At 57.7% G+C, this 14,758-nt stretch overlaps 2 protein-coding genes across 5 annotated transcripts in view; one reads left to right on the top strand and one right to left on the bottom strand.

The window, feature by feature from the left end:
* FOXP4 (forkhead box P4) overlaps nucleotides 1–12,229 on the top strand; it is a 51,380-nt gene extending 39,151 nt beyond the window's left edge. For all 4 annotated transcript variants that reach the window (XM_061471907.1, XM_061471904.1, XM_061471905.1 and 1 more), the window contains 10 exons: nucleotides 168–272; nucleotides 2,846–2,933; nucleotides 4,797–4,880; nucleotides 5,763–5,964; nucleotides 6,068–6,144; nucleotides 6,336–6,437; nucleotides 10,180–10,301; nucleotides 10,400–10,466; nucleotides 10,580–10,746; nucleotides 10,917–12,229. In XM_061471907.1, the coding sequence (XP_061327891.1) occupies nucleotides 168–272; nucleotides 2,846–2,933; nucleotides 4,797–4,880; nucleotides 5,763–5,964; nucleotides 6,068–6,144; nucleotides 6,336–6,437; nucleotides 10,180–10,301; nucleotides 10,400–10,466; nucleotides 10,580–10,746; nucleotides 10,917–11,061 (1,159 nt within the window). In that variant the 3' untranslated portion in view covers nucleotides 11,062–12,229. The remainder of the gene's footprint in view (nucleotides 1–167; nucleotides 273–2,845; nucleotides 2,934–4,796; nucleotides 4,881–5,762; nucleotides 5,965–6,067; nucleotides 6,145–6,335; nucleotides 6,438–10,179; nucleotides 10,302–10,399; nucleotides 10,467–10,579; nucleotides 10,747–10,916) is intronic.
* Nucleotides 1–14,758, bottom strand: part of OARD1 (O-acyl-ADP-ribose deacylase 1) — a 191,064-nt gene that overhangs the window by 162,988 nt on the left and 13,318 nt on the right. The window lies entirely within an intron of this gene.

Here is a 14,758-nt window from a genome sequence, read left to right as displayed (position 1 = left end):
ACAGGGTTGGGAGGGTTCAGCCCACCTCATCAGTGTTTGCCTGCACTGATGCGCCCACAGAGGACAGGGAGACATCACCGTGGGGTCTCCTGAGAGCTGGCCCCATGCCTAGGAACGCTGGAGCATCGTGGCTGCTCCATCTGATGAGCCCTTTCCCTCTTCTGCAGCTCTTCCCATGAAGAGACCCCTGGCTCCCACCCGCTCTATGGCCACGGAGAGTGCAAGTGGCCTGGCTGCGAAACCCTCTGTGAGGACCTGGGACAGTTTGTCAAGTAAGTGCTCTGCTTTTTGAGGGAGGTCTTCCCAGAGGAGGGGGCAGCCCCGCTCTCAGGCCAGGACACGTGGGGCTGGTGGAAGGGAAACAGGTCCAGACACCCCAAAGTCTGTCCATTGCTGGAGAGGCCCATGCAACAGGGAGGAAGCACACCCGGGGTTGCTGCTGGAGGAGAGGAGCCCCAATGCAAGGGGCAGGACAGGAGCAGGCAGGAGTCTGCAGCTCCCTCCTGGGGAGGGGGGCAAGAGGAGGGAGGAAGCAGATGGCAGCGCGGCAGCCGCTGACACCGCTCGTGGGCTCCGGCGCTGACTGATTAACTCTGCTGTCGAGGAGCCCTCTGCCAGCGTCAGGGTCAAACAAATTGTTTTCACGCTTCGTCAGAGGTTTACTTAATTAGTTCATTTGCAATTAGATCTCTTTGTAGCCGGGATTTTTAGCAAAGACATCAGAAGGAACTGACGGGCTTGCTTCCTCCTTCCCCCCCCTCCTTCTCTCTGGCTGGCTGCTCAGTGGCCAAGATGCACCAGAGTGCGCTTCGCTCGGCGGCGGTAAGGTTTGGGGGTGTTATAAACTGGTCCCGTCTGCTGCCACACACTCAGAGCTGGCTCCGATGGGGCCATTCCCTGGCCTCCTCATTCCCAGGGGAGGAGCTGGGCAGAGGCTTTGCACAGGGGGATGAGGAGGAGTGAAAGCAGAGCCGGGGAGCGTTGCTTGGTGGCGATGGAGTGAGTGAATGAGTCAGACCCCTGTGTCTTCCTTCCTTCCTCTGACTCATGGCGTGAACCTAGATAAGGCATCTCCGCCTGCCTCTCCAAACATGTTTACATGGCACAGGGCAGATGAGCAAGCTCTGGTTTGGAAGCTGAGGTTGGCAGGGGTTTGCCAGGGCTGGATGGTGGTGCCAGCAGAGCCTTGCTATGAGTCCTGTGTCCCCTAAGCACACCTAGAGCTTCAGGGGGAAGCTTCCCAAGGGGTAGCATCCCTGACAGCACTAGTGCAGTGTGTCTGTCCAACATGAGTGCATGCTGGCGTGTGGGACAAACTCCCAGCTCCCAGAGGCTGAGCCCAGCTGCAGTGTGGACCTTGCTTTGAGTCCAGGCACTGGATTTGAGCCTGTTCTGAGCATCCTCTCCATGGAGTAGCTTGGAAACCTCAGCATTGGCGTAGAGAGGGGCAGCACATCCTTTGAGCAGTGATGAGACTCGGTGGGACACGTGTCCCTTGTTCCTGCTCAACACAGCTTAGGTTCTCAATAGCTTCTTCCCTGGAGAAGCAGCCGTGCCCTCGGTCTGTTTGAGGAGCAGCGCAGGGCTGACACTGCTGGGGTTTGCTCACACACAGTCCCAGTTACCTGACCTGGTTTTGCAAGTTGGGGCTGGAAGTCTCACAAACAGCAGGGTGAGACTCCTGCGTCTTCCACATCCGGATCCTCCTGAGGCACCTTCTCCTGCGATGCCTCAGCAGAAATAGCTCAGTTTTGGTGCTGGAGAGCATTGGCCCTGGGACACCTTTGTGTTTCCCAGCAGTGGGTCCCAGGTACAATTTGCCCTTGCACCCACCATCCCCTCTCTGACCTGTCCCACTCCTTTCAGTGAGGACCCTCTGGGTTTGCACCCACCCCAGCAAGGACATGGCCCAGCCATTACTGTAGTGATAGGACAAGGGGTAATGGGTTAAAACTGAAACAAGGGAAGTTTAGATTGGATATAAGGAGGAAATTCTTTCCTGTGAGGGTGCTGAGGCACTGGAATGGGTTGCCCAGAGAGGCTGTGAATGCTCCATCCCTGGCAGTGTTCAAGCCCAAGTTGGACAAGGCCTTGGATGATACGGTTTAGTGTGAGGTGTCCCTGCCCATGGCAGGGGGGTTGGAACTTGATGATCTTCAGGTCCTTTCCAACCCGAACTGTTCTATGATTCTATGTTGTCAGGACTGGATGCGTCCCTAGGCTGCCAGTGTGCTGAGGACTCCCACAAGGATGTCCCTGGCTCTGTAGCAGTGTCCCTGTCACCACTCCCAGGGGTCCTTCCCCTCCCCAAGAAGGAAGGAGGGTGGCAAGGCCCAAAGGTCCTTGTGTTCCATAAAGTGCTTTATAAACACAAGGCACAAAAGTGGTAGGATGAGGAGCACCCTGGAAATGTCACTTTCTGCCTTCAGGGCTTTCCTTAGAGGGTGTAAGTAAACCTCCATAGTGCCACCTTTGTCCTGGGAACCTGCTGCTCAGGTCCTCCAGGGTGCCTCCTGCCAGCCAACCTTCTCAAGGACTTCCCATCAACCGTGACTGCTCCTGAGCACCACGGGGCCTCCCCAGGGCTGGTTATCCACAGCCAGGCTCCAGCCCGGGGTTGGGGAGGAGGCACAGCCCGTTTTGGTTGCCCGTTGTGCCTCAGTTTCCTTTCAGCTCTTCACACTTCAGGCAGTGGTGCCAGAGCATCCCGGGCAGCAGCTTGCATTGTGTGCCTGGCATGGCTGGTGCAGGCAGTTCAGGGCAGGGCCGATGCCAAGTGTGGTCCCAGCGAGGGGGCTGCATGTTGGGCACATCCAGGCATCGACACCGGCGTTCTCCTCCCCAGACACCTCAATACAGAACATGCACTTGACGACCGAAGCACGGCCCAGTGTCGAGTCCAGATGCAAGTGGTACAGCAGCTGGAAATACAGGTGGGTGCTGCCCAGCTCCTAAGGACGCAGGTTTAGACAGCATCTCCTTCCTGCACCGTGTCGTGACTGCTCTCTGTGGGATGGGGTTAGTGAGGTTGGAGACAGTAGTGGGATAACCAGCCACCCTAGGGCTCATTAAAGCAGCCTTCCTGAATCGTGCTGGATCTGGGCCACATCCTGGTGGAGATCAAGACTTGGGGGACCCTCAGATTGGTTCCCCCTGTGATACCAGCCCCCCTGCATGATTGTGATGGGGCTGGAAGAAGGGATAACCCACCCTTCCTGCCCAAAGTGTCCCAGGGAGTACAATGAGATGCCATTCCAGACACCTGGCACACGTGCTGCTGGGGGGTGCATGTCCACAGGCAGGACATGACCCTTCTCCAGCCCAGCAAGAGCCATAGGACTGCATGGCTCTTTGGAAATCAGGCCACTTATTTTGGTCTTTGGAGCCCAACTTCAGGGGGCTATTTATGGAAAGCTGGTTCTTTAAATAGCATCTCCAACTCCCCGATGTGTTGTGTGGAATTTGGTTAATAGGAAAGGGGAGAAATGGGAGGAAAGGGAGGGGTTTCATCTTGGGACCTGAAAGCAGGACATGGCAGGGTCTCTGTTAGAGGGTTGCTCACCGGGACCCCCACGGCGTTACAGTGCCTGGGGGCCTGGGTGTTTGGCCAGGGGCTGGCGGGAGCTCAAAGCACTTCACACCCATCGCTGTGTGTCACCGTGGGTGCCACGATGGGGGATAGTGCCCCTAGGGAGCAACAGGCCATGATGTGAGCAGCCTTGGGAGCCCCTGCCTGGCGTTACAATAACAGGGGCTGCAGAAGGGACCACGCAGCAAACCCCTCCCAGGCGGGAGGGCTGCGAGGCTGGGCGAAGCCGCGTGATCGCATCCTGCTCTCCAGCCCTCGCTAAAGCGAGAGGTTGAAAGCAATTACTGGGGCTTAAAGTGGGGAGGGAAAAGGGAGGCGGGGGGGGAAGCTGAAGGGCGAGGGGAAAGCGGTGTGTGCACAGAGGAGAACCTGCCACCGGAGCTACCAATTATAAAGTTTTCAGCATGGAGCTCCCGCTGTGCCGGCGGAGAGCGTCTGCATCACGAGGGGAGACCTGTCAGCTCTAATGAGCACCACGACAGCACGAAAGCGTGTGAGCTGCTCCAAACTTGCAGCAAACTCTGCTCTGGCTCCTGCCTTTAACTCCTTCCTCGCCCGAGTCCCAGCTCCGAGAAGGGGGCTTGGCTGGAGGAGCTGGCAGCACGTGGGGACGCGGAGCCCTGAGCTTGAGGGGTCTCGGTGGAAAGGGAAGGTGACGGGAGGAGAGCGGGTGTCAGATCCCATCGCCTCCGCCGGCCTCAAAGTCTCCCCTGGTGCCACAGTGAATATTTCACCCTTCTCCGCACTCCGGGGAGTAAACGGGGGGGGGGGGAGCGCGCAATTAGAGCGATGCTGTGCGTCCGGGTGGATGGATGGAGGGATGGGGGGATGCACAGGGGCCTGCTGGGGAGTGGGAGGCAGCAGGGACTGGGGGAAGGCAAAGGGGATGGGGATGTGGGGCACAGGGAGGAGAGGGATGCAGTGGGACGGGGCCGTCACTGAAGCTGTGGTTGTGGGTGATTGCACACAGGGAGCTGAAGCAGGGTCCCTTGTGTCCCACGCCATGGGTGCTGCAGCCCCCACCCCAGAGCCACTTCACTGGGCTCTTGGAGGGGCTCCACGTGGGGTAGGAGGTAGCTCCTGCAGGGCTGATGGAGGATGCTGGGGGCTCGGTGGGCAGCTCTGTGCAGGCCATGGGTACCTCTGCAGTGAGCACCAGCACTGCCTGACCATCTCCCTTCTGCTTCTTGCTTTCTGCTTCCTGCAGCTGGCAAAGGAGAGCGAGCGTCTCCAAGCAATGATGGCCCATCTTCACATGAGACCTTCAGAGCCAAAGCCTTTCAGCCAACCTGTAAGCCTGTGTCCCCCTCCTGGCCCTCTCCTTCCTCTTCCCTTGCCGCTGGCTGCTGTGCTCTCCTTGCCTTGTGCATGGTCACTACAACCCTTTGTGGCCCTGATGGGCTCCATGGGATGGGTATGCCCTGACCACCCTCAGCACACGTGGCCTGGTCCCTTGTGCAAAGGCATCAAGCAGGAGTGTAACACAGCCCATGTCGGTGGGTTGTGTTGCTCAGCCAGCTTGGAACATGTAGTGGAGGCATCCCATCCCATGGGTGCATCTCATTGCACAATTACATCCCATCCTATGGGTGCATCTCGTTGCACGATTACATCCCATCCCATGGGTGCATCTCATTGCACAGTTACATCCCATCCTGTGGGTGCATCTCATTGCACAATTACATCCCATCCCATGGGTGCATCTCATTGCACAATTACATCCCATCCCATGGGTGCATCTCGTTGCACGATTACATCCCATCCTATGGGTGCATCTCGTTGCACGATTACATCCCATCTCATGGGTGCATCTCATCGCACAGTTACATCCCATCCCATGGGTGCATCTCGTTGCACGATTACATCCCATCTCATGGGTGCATCTCATCGCACAGTTACATCCCATCCCATGGGTGCATCTCATCGCACAGTTACATCCCATCCCATGGGTGCATCTCATCGCACAGTTACATCCCATCCCATGGGTGCACCTCATCGCACAGTTACATCCCATCCCATGGGTGCATCCTCTTCCATGGTTGCCTCCCACCCCTGTTGAGCCCAGCAAGTCCCCCCCACAAGCCCTTCTTCCCTTGTGGCACGAGCGGCTCAGCCCTGCCGCTGCCTTCCCCACACTGGTACCCAACAGCCACCCTCCCTCCTGTCCATGCAGCTGAACCTGGTCTCCAGTGCCACCCTCTCCAAGAGCACTTCCGACACGTTCCCTGATGGCTTACCTCATCCCCCCACCTCCGCCACGGCGCCCATCACCCCGCTGCGGCAGGGCCCCTCCGTCATCAGCTCTTCCACTTTACACAACGTGGGGCCCATCCGCAGGAGAAACTCGGAGAAGTTCTGCACCCCAATATCTTCAGGTGAGCTCCTGGGTGCAGCCCAGCCCCCTCCATCACACGGCCCCCAGGTCCCAAAGTGGGTCCCTTCACCCCCTTCCCCCCCTGTTTCTTGTCCCCCCTCCAGAACTTGCACAGAATCACGAGTTTTACAAGAACGCCGATGTCCGGCCGCCCTTCACGTACGCCTCCCTCATCCGGCAGGTGAGTGGCTCTGGGGTTCACTCTGCATCCCAAAACCTGCCCGCAGGAGCCTCGGGCAATGCTTTCCCCCTTTCCGTGCCCTGGGCACCCCCCAGTGCCTGCTGAACCCCCTCATGCCTCACCATGGGTGGGTGTTGAACCGCACCAAGGCGAGGCGAGTGATGCTCCTTTTCCCCCCTCTGGCTTCCCAGGCCATCCTGGAGACCCCCGACAGGCAGCTAACGTTGAACGAAATCTATAACTGGTTCACACGGATGTTTGCCTACTTCCGGAGGAACACGGCTACCTGGAAGGTGAGAGCAGCCCTGGGGCTCACCCCGTCCCGCTGGGGCTGCAGGAGATGCTCTGGCTTATGTGGGCATCAGCGGTAGCGGATCAGTTCATTGCACAGTTGGTGGTTTTGTGGGTAAATCCCATACTTTTTCCTTCTGAAATGCATCCCCCTTGTCTGAGGATGCATTGTCCATGCAGTGGGGTATGGCAAAGTAGTGTAGGAATCCAGGTTGGAGTGAAGTCACCCACTGCAGCACCAGGAGAAGGGCAGAGAAAAGAGCGAGACACTGGAAATGCCAGCTCAGGTTGGTGATGATCCAGTCGGATGGTGTGCTCAGAGCAGGATGTGCCACAGCCAGGTGAGGACAGTCTGCGAGGGGCAGCTTGTGGGTGCAGGGGCTGCTCCCCCCTTGGGTATGTAGAAATCAAGAACTGAGAAAACCCATCTCCAAGAGCAGGGGGGTGGTGAGAAGGAGCAGTTATTGCCCTAACACAGATTTATTTGTTGTTTCCTGCTGCGTGTATTTACTGAGCTTCCTCCTGCAAGAAGTGGCAGGGGGAAACCGACCCTTAATGAAATCAGGAGTGAGGGGCAAGCGAGATGGTGCCTTTTGAAAGGGTTAAGGAGGAATCGGTTCTTCTGGAGCCCCCGTGTGTCCGGAGCTGCCTGCAGCAGGGGTTTGCTTCTCACAGCAAACTTCGGCTGAATACCGGTTGCTTTGGCTCCAAAGTGCTTTGGGTGGCCCCTGGCTTCAGCATGGCTCATCCTGAGCATCCCAAGGGTAGCGGTGGGAAGGAGCAGGGTGGTCAGAGGTGCCGGGGTCATTCTTGGTGCTGGCAGTGGCCCGGCATCAGTCTGGGGTCCCCCTCATGGCACTCGTGCAGCACTGCAGGCCGGCGGCACATCCCTGGGCTGGCCTCAGCCCATGGGGACACCCCCAGGGTTGGAAGCTAATGGGGAGCCCTGGGACAGGGAGCCTGGAGCAGCTCCAGTGCCTCGCCATGCAGTGCAGAGCAGGGACTGTCCATGGCAGCGCTTTACCTGCTCCGTGCCTCAGTTTCCCCATCTGTGCAGCGAGATAGTGGCAGCTGAAAACGTCTTTTTCCTGCCCTTTTATTGCCTGAAAGGAATAAGTATTTTGTTTTTTTTTTTTCCTTTGGGGCTCCCCACACCCCTTGTTCCCCAAGGGCAGAATTGGTGTCTTAGAGAAGGGCATCCCCCAGCCCTTCTGGTTCCCTTGTTGCTACTCTTTATCTGGTCCATGACCAGGAGGGGATTAAAAAGAGCTGCAGGGGGATGCTTCCCTTCACAACCCTCAGTGTCCAAGGCCAGGCATCTTTTGAAGGAGGAGGAAAAAATACTGTATTTCCACTCTTTGGAGAACCCACCGTTCCTGCTGTGCCTTCTCCTTGTCTCTGTAGCTTCCCCTGGGATGGGGCAGGGGTGCTGGGTACCCCATCCCCACCATGGGAGACCCCCAGCACGGCACAGGGAGCAGGGCTGGGGATGTAGAGCAAACATCATTAGCAAAGACAGATGAGAAGCAAACAGAGCAGCCAAGTCTGGCACTGAACAAATACTCTCTCAAAATACAAAAGCCACGTTAGGATGAGGCAGGGGACCCGCTGCCAACACCGGGGGGAGGATTCCCATGTTGGGGATCTCACCCAGCATCTCTCCCATGTCCTGGGACCGGGTCGCTGCCTGACACCCAACACCAGGGATGGGGCATCCCAGGCTCTGGTGAGGCTCAGTCACATCCTGCCCAGTGCCAGGATTCATTGCACTTTTGCCTTTGCAAGCACATACCCACTGATGCCCCTGAGCAGGGGATGTCACTGTGGGGACAGGGGGGACGTGTGCCTCCATGTGCAGGAAAGGTTTCAGCTTTGCCACGCTTTTTGCCTTTCATCAGGGCTTTGTTTGGACGAGGAGTCCCCTGCACACACAGGAAGGAGGAAGGGGAGCATGGGCAGGATCCGGGAGGAATTCCTGTGTTTGCTCAGCAGGGGACAGGGGTTCAAGGGCAGCGACAGGACCCAGCCCTGGTTGGGCTTCAGACCCCCAGGCATGGGATGCAAGGGTAGAATTGGGGCCTGGGCTCATCCTTATCGAGAGCAGCCGGACCCTCCTCAATGGGTGATGCCAGTTTGGGGTGTGGGGACCAGGGATGCCTCAGTCCCATGTCCCAGGTGGAGCGCATCCCTCTGGGTAATGGCACCAGGCTCTACACGCACTGAGCATCACCCGAGGAGCTGGGCCGCTGTGTTCCTGGAGTGACCCAAGGGTTCCCAGTTATCCCAAAAAATCCCATCAGACAGCACAGATGAGCCTGAATCTCCTTCCCCAGGAAGGAGCCAGGGAGCTGCTTGCAGAGCTTCCCTTCAGGCTGGCTCTGCCAAATGGGGAGAGGAGCCAGTGGTGCCAAATGAGGTGCCAAATGAGGAGAGGAGCCAGGAGCCTTCGCATCCCTGCTCCTGTGCAACTGCTCTCACTGGGGCTGTTGTGGCAGCACCAGGCACCATGGCACAGCCAGGGACACTGGGGCAGCAGGCACAGGGCAGCAGCTGGAGGATGGATGGATGGATGGATGGATGGATGGATGGATGGATGGATGGATGGATGGATGGATGACGAGGGAAGGATGGATGGATGGATGGATGGATGACGAGGGAAGGAGCCCAGCTTTGGTTGGTTTTGTCCTTAAGTCAGAAAAGAGAAGGGGTGATGGTGCAATGTGATGAGGTTCTGGGAACTCCAACACTTCCCAGCGCCGGGTCGGGGTGGGGGTTCGGTCCTTGTGTCTCCTTTTGCCTTGTTGTGTTGGCCAGCTCCTTTGTTTATCCAGCCCCTGTTCGACCTTTTCAATTGCTGTTAATGTTTTAGCGGAACGAATTAGTCTCTCATCACGAATCAGGACTCGAAATAAAAAAAAAAAAAAAAGAAATAGAAAAAAAACCCCCCTCCGAGGCCAACTTCCTGAAATTGGGGTCATTCTCATTTGCAAGGCAGAGAATCCGAGAACCTTAATGCAAGGAAATTTATTCAAAGGCAGAGCCCCGGCGTGATTAGGCCCTTTGTAATTATAGCTCGGAGAGATTCCACTCCAGCCTCCTGCCTCCCTCATGGATTAGCAAGTGAGTCGGAAAAATACACAGGATTTAATTAGAGGCAAATTAAAATTGGTAATGAAATAGGGGCAGTAGCAAATGGCAGGGAGTTGGAAGGGGAAAAGGGAGCTGGTATCTCTCGGGGCTGCGCTGTCTGCCTACGTGTGCGTCTCTTTATTTTACATTTAGAAATGTAAAGATGGTCGATGTAAAGAAGAAAGGGAGGGAAAGGACCAAAAAGGGAGGGTGGGGGGAAGAAAAAAGAAAGGGAAAGATTAACTGGCTTTGCTTAACATCGCTGAGAGAGCTGCGGCAGAGAGGGCGGCTCTGCCCCTGGGTCCTTGCTGGCGCCGCTTATCCCTTGTCCCACACTGTCTTCATCTTCCTCAGCATCTGGCCAAGGTCCGTGAGGCAGGGCTGTGTCCCACGGGTGGTTTGGGGGCTCAGCTCCCACCCCCCTTGCTGATGATGGGGTGAGCGCTGGCCGTGTCCCTCTGTGGCTCTGCAGAGCGTTGGGCTGCGAACAGGACAGCCCAGGGACATGGGGAGCCGGAGGGGCTGGGTGAGGAGGAGGATGGTGATGAAGAGGAGGGGTCTGGGCAGCGGGATGAGGGCTGCGCCGCTGAGCTCTCCTGCCTGCTCTGCCTGCAGAACGCCGTCCGCCACAACCTGAGCCTGCACAAGTGCTTCGTGCGCGTGGAGAACGTGAAGGGAGCCGTGTGGACCGTCGATGAGCACGAGTACCAAAAGCGAAGGCCACCAAAGATGACAGGGTGGGTCCTTTCCCATGGGACACCTTCCCCCCCCACACACACACCTCTGCCAACCCCTGGAGCTCATCCCTGCATCCTTCTGCTTTCTCTTCCTGCAGGAGTCCGACTTTAGTCAAAAACATGATTTCAGGACTCGGTTACGGAGCACTTAATGCAAGTTACCAGGTAAGGACCCAGTCCTGTCCCTGGCAGGGCTCTGGGGGGCCTAAACCTTCACTCTGCAGCCCTGTGTGGCCTCGCAGCCTCCGTACCCGAGCCGATGGCACTCTCTGTTGCAGGCTGCGCTGGCAGAGAGCAGCTTCCCGCTGCTGAACAGCCCCACCATGATCAACACGAGCTCCGCCAGCGGCATGCTGCACGTGGGCCACGATGACGTGAGCAGCACCGTGGAGCAGGTCAACAGCAACGGCAGCAACAGCCCGCGCCTGTCCCCGCAGCAGTACAGGTCAGCCAGGGCATGGGGGATGCTGCTGGTGGGTGCTACTGGGAGGGCTGGGAGCAAATGGGAGCGCCGGGAGCTGCTTGTTGCCTCCTGTGGCTCTTGTCCCCCAGGGGAGGTGATGATTGGACCGAGGGGGATCAGCACCCCGAGGCTGAAGGCTTCCCTCCCCGCAGCCATCCCGTGCACGTGAAGGAGGAGCCAGCCGAGGCAGAGGACGACAGCAGGCCCGTCTCGCTGATGGCCACCACCAACCAGAATGTGACGATTCCCGACGACAGGGACCTGGAGGAGGAGCTGCCGGTGGAAGACTTGTCCTAAGGACCCCTTCCTCCTCCCCACCGAGGGGCAAAACCCTTCCCACCATCCCGGCCGGAGACCAAGCGACGGCTCCCACCTCCCCAAGGTGACCTTCGGCGTTAACCTGTTTTTTAAAGGCACTTCCACAAAGCAAAAGGGTTTCCTTGGTGCAACGACCTGTTGCTGACGGCGCGTCCCTCACGCTCCCCACTGCCCCGCGCTGCGCCCCGGTGACTGACTGAGCCCTGCTTCAGGGGACATCCCTCGACATGAGAAGCGAAAACCCAAGAGCTGGACTTTTTCTCCCCTCCTCCCTTGGTTAGTGAGTGGTGAACGAGGATGGTAGGTTGTTTCTGTCCGAAATGGTCCCTCCTTCCTTCCCTGTGCGAGGGAAGGCAGCTCCGTCCCCTCTTCCCTGCGGTGCTCGAGCCTCCAGCAGCGACCGCCCCGGCAAGGGAAGGCGATGGCAGGAACCCGCTGTCATCTCTCCCATCACCCAATGGGGTTTGCACTAGGAGGGACTGTGGACCCTGCCCATGTGCTGCTTCCACCTGGCTTTGGGGGAAGAAACAGCAGAAACAGGAGGCAAGTCCTCTGCCATGGTCTGGATGTGAGGCTTGCACCGTTGTCTCCCGGCTGGGCAAGGATGAGGACCGGTGCTTTAGTGGGACTGTGTCCCCTTGGCCTTGCCACCTCTAGCAGGTCCCTAAACCACCCAGCCCCTGGTCCACGATGGTGGGGAGCTGGTGGCACCAGCAGTGGTGACCGTCTCCAGCCAACCACCAGTGAGGGCACGGCTCCTGCTTCCTTCTTGATGTCATCTGCAGCAGGTTACACCCCTCTCTGTGGCCCAACTTCGGCTTCAGGGGGGGCTCCTGACCCCTGTGTGCCCGATCCCTGCTCCAAAGGCTCCAGGGTGTCCGAGGCTGCAGCTCGGCCATCCTGCTGGTGGCAAAGCCAAATCAGTGAGCCCTTGTGGTGGCCAAACCTGGCCGTGGCCGCTGAGCCGAGCCTGCTGCCTCCGGGGCTCCCACTTTCATCTTGTCCTTTCGTTATCCTTTTGTGTGCGTCCAGATGGGAAGATACCAAAAGATTTCTAGAGACAGAAGGTCCGTAGTTCAGGTGAACAGATGGTATTAATGCCAAAAAGAAAAGAAATATTAATAATAACGAGAACAACACAACCAAACACCCCTCTTCTCCCTGCTCTTTCTTTCGGTGGTGGTGATGCGGGTACCCAGCGCTGGGCTCCTCCTCTCCTCCTCCACGGCCGGGCTGGCACTGGCTGTACTGGTACGCAGCGGGGTCTGCTGTGATGGGCACGGAGCTCTCCCAAAGCGACCCAGAGCACTGCTCCATCCTCCCAGTACCCTGGGTTGACTGTGCTGGGGTCCTGGCAGCAGCAGCCCCCTGGGAGCTGTGGTTTGGGTTGAAAATGCCACACGCAGCTTTGGTTCAGGGGGTACGTGTTTGTCCCCATGCATCACCCCTGTGACATCCCCCGGGGGATCTCAGCCCTGTGCCACGTGTCCCTCATGCAAGCCTGCACCTCAGAGCACCCTTTTTGCTGCTGCTTGCATCCTCCATGCCCACTGCACCCGTGGGTGAGGCTGGGTTGCCCTGGGCCACCCAGCTACTGGTCCAGGGGATGCTGAGACCCTCAAGGAGCTGGGCTGGGGAGGGGGGCGCACATCATGGTGAGGCTGTAATGGGAGTTAAAACCCAGCCCCACACACGGGTGCTGAGGCTGTCCCAAGCCATTCCAGGCTGTTCCATGCCATTCCGTACCGGCCTTCGCTAGGTGTCTCCACTCGACCCGTGTTTCCTGCTCCCGCCTGCCTCGCTGCTGCCAGCACGCTGCTCTGAGGAGGTTTGTTCTCCAGGCCAACGGGGTTCTCCCCTTTTCCCCGGCCTCCCCTGGCTTCATCCTCACTCCATTGGACACCAAAGACCCTGCCTGGGCTGGGGGCAGGAGCCAAACCCTGTCTCTTGCAGCCCCGGCCCCCCCCCGAAGGAGTTTTTCCTTCGTGTTTTTAATGTGATTTTGTTCAACCAGGCTTCATTTTAAGTTATTGTTTCTCCCACATTTACAGCTGCAGAGGGAGGTGGCAGCACAGCCTTGCTGCTCTCCCCATACCAACGGGGGGGGGGATGCCCAGCCTGGGTGTTGGTGTGAAGCCCCCGTCTCCATGTCCATGTTCACCCTTGGCAGGACATCCCCTGCTTCCATCCAGGCTTTTGGGGTTCGGTTTGCATCTCCCTGATGGGGGCTATTGTGTCTCTTAGGGCTGTGCCAGCGCCCCGTGTCACCCCTCGTGCTGCTCTAGGACACCCCAGTGCCCCTGCAGAGGGGATAACCCAGCCTTGCACTGGGGCACTTTGTTCTCTCCATGGAATGGGCTTTGCAGCATGGCTGATGCTGCGGGTACGGGGCGGTGGGTGCTGCAGGGACACCTTCCACTAGGGCAGGTTGCTCCAAGCCCCATCCAGCCCAGCCTTGAGCACTGCCAGGGATGGGGCAGCCACAGCTTCTCTGGGCACCCTGTGCCAGCGCCTCAGCACCCTCAGGACAAGGAGGTTCAGGACCTGCTCCCCTTCATTGGTTCTTCTGGGTCCTTTCCCTTCGCCTTCCTCCTGCTCTTCAAATTTAATGCCAATAAGCTCTGCAGCCCCCAGGTTTCTGCACTGGGGCAGCAAAACCCAGAGGTGGTCCTGGCATGGAGCGCACCCGGCACCGGCGGCTCCTGCTCGGGGTGGGATTTCTAGGTTTAAGTGTTTCCAGAGGTACAGACATCCCGAAACCCTGCCCAGGACCTCCAGAGCCAGACCGGTCCAAGCCACAGCCCCAGCTCTGCAAGGACAACCTGGCACCTTCCCCTCCTCACCACGCATTCCAATAGGTCCTTAGCTGCCACCCTGGCTCCCAAGAGCACTATATATATATTATATATATATATATAAATAAATATATAAATGTAAAGGAGTTTTTTCTCTTCAAACACATGCCCAGGTTTGGGAAATCCTATGGGCTCCATTGATTCCTCTTCCCCCCCTCTTGCTGAGATGGGAATCGCAGTGGGTGATTGCACAGGTTTGATGCTTGGGGGTGAATTTAATTCATCCTCTTACACCCAGCCTGGCTGTTCCATGGGTCCCATCAGCTCCTGGTACCATCATGCCCCCCCCTACCCCTTCACCCTGCCGGGTGGCTCTTTGCTGATTTGGATTTGAACTCATTCTACGTGGCTTACCTCAAACTCACGCCAAGGCAGGGATGGGGGGGGAAGGAAGGTAATGGGCCAAACGCATCGTGTGGCAGAGCTGTGTGTCTGTATATACTGAGATATATATATCTGGTCAAACCTACCAGCACCAACTGTGCTCTTTTTTGTTTCCTCGGGGTATTTTTTGTTTGATTTCCTGGTTTTTCCCACTCTGGGGCAGTTCTGCCAAGGGAACGTGTGTGTGGCCACCTCTCTGTAAGTAAAGGCGTTTTCCTGGTATCTCCCACTGAAGGAATTCCTCATTTTTCCATGTCTTTTTTTTTTTCTTCCCTCAATGATTTTTATTCCTCACCCCCAATAGCTAGAATAGATAGAGCTGGGGGGGGGGGGCAGAAACCAGTGCTCAAAGGGAAGGGGTGCTGGTAGCACTGGGGAGCTGCTGGCGAGGCGACGGGGCAGCAGCAGCCCAACCTGCATCAAACCAAAGGGTTTCT

The sequence above is a fragment of the Pezoporus flaviventris genome, unplaced genomic scaffold (genome assembly GCF_033815535.1).
Source record: "Pezoporus flaviventris isolate CSIRO_AGI_PZ_B2104156 unplaced genomic scaffold, CSIRO_AGI_Pfla_v1 ptg000069l, whole genome shotgun sequence".
In the NCBI taxonomy this organism is placed as follows: Eukaryota; Metazoa; Chordata; class Aves; order Psittaciformes; family Psittacidae; genus Pezoporus; species Pezoporus flaviventris.
The sequence above is the reverse complement of the archived record's forward strand: the minus strand, read 5'-3'. Positions and strand labels throughout refer to the sequence as shown.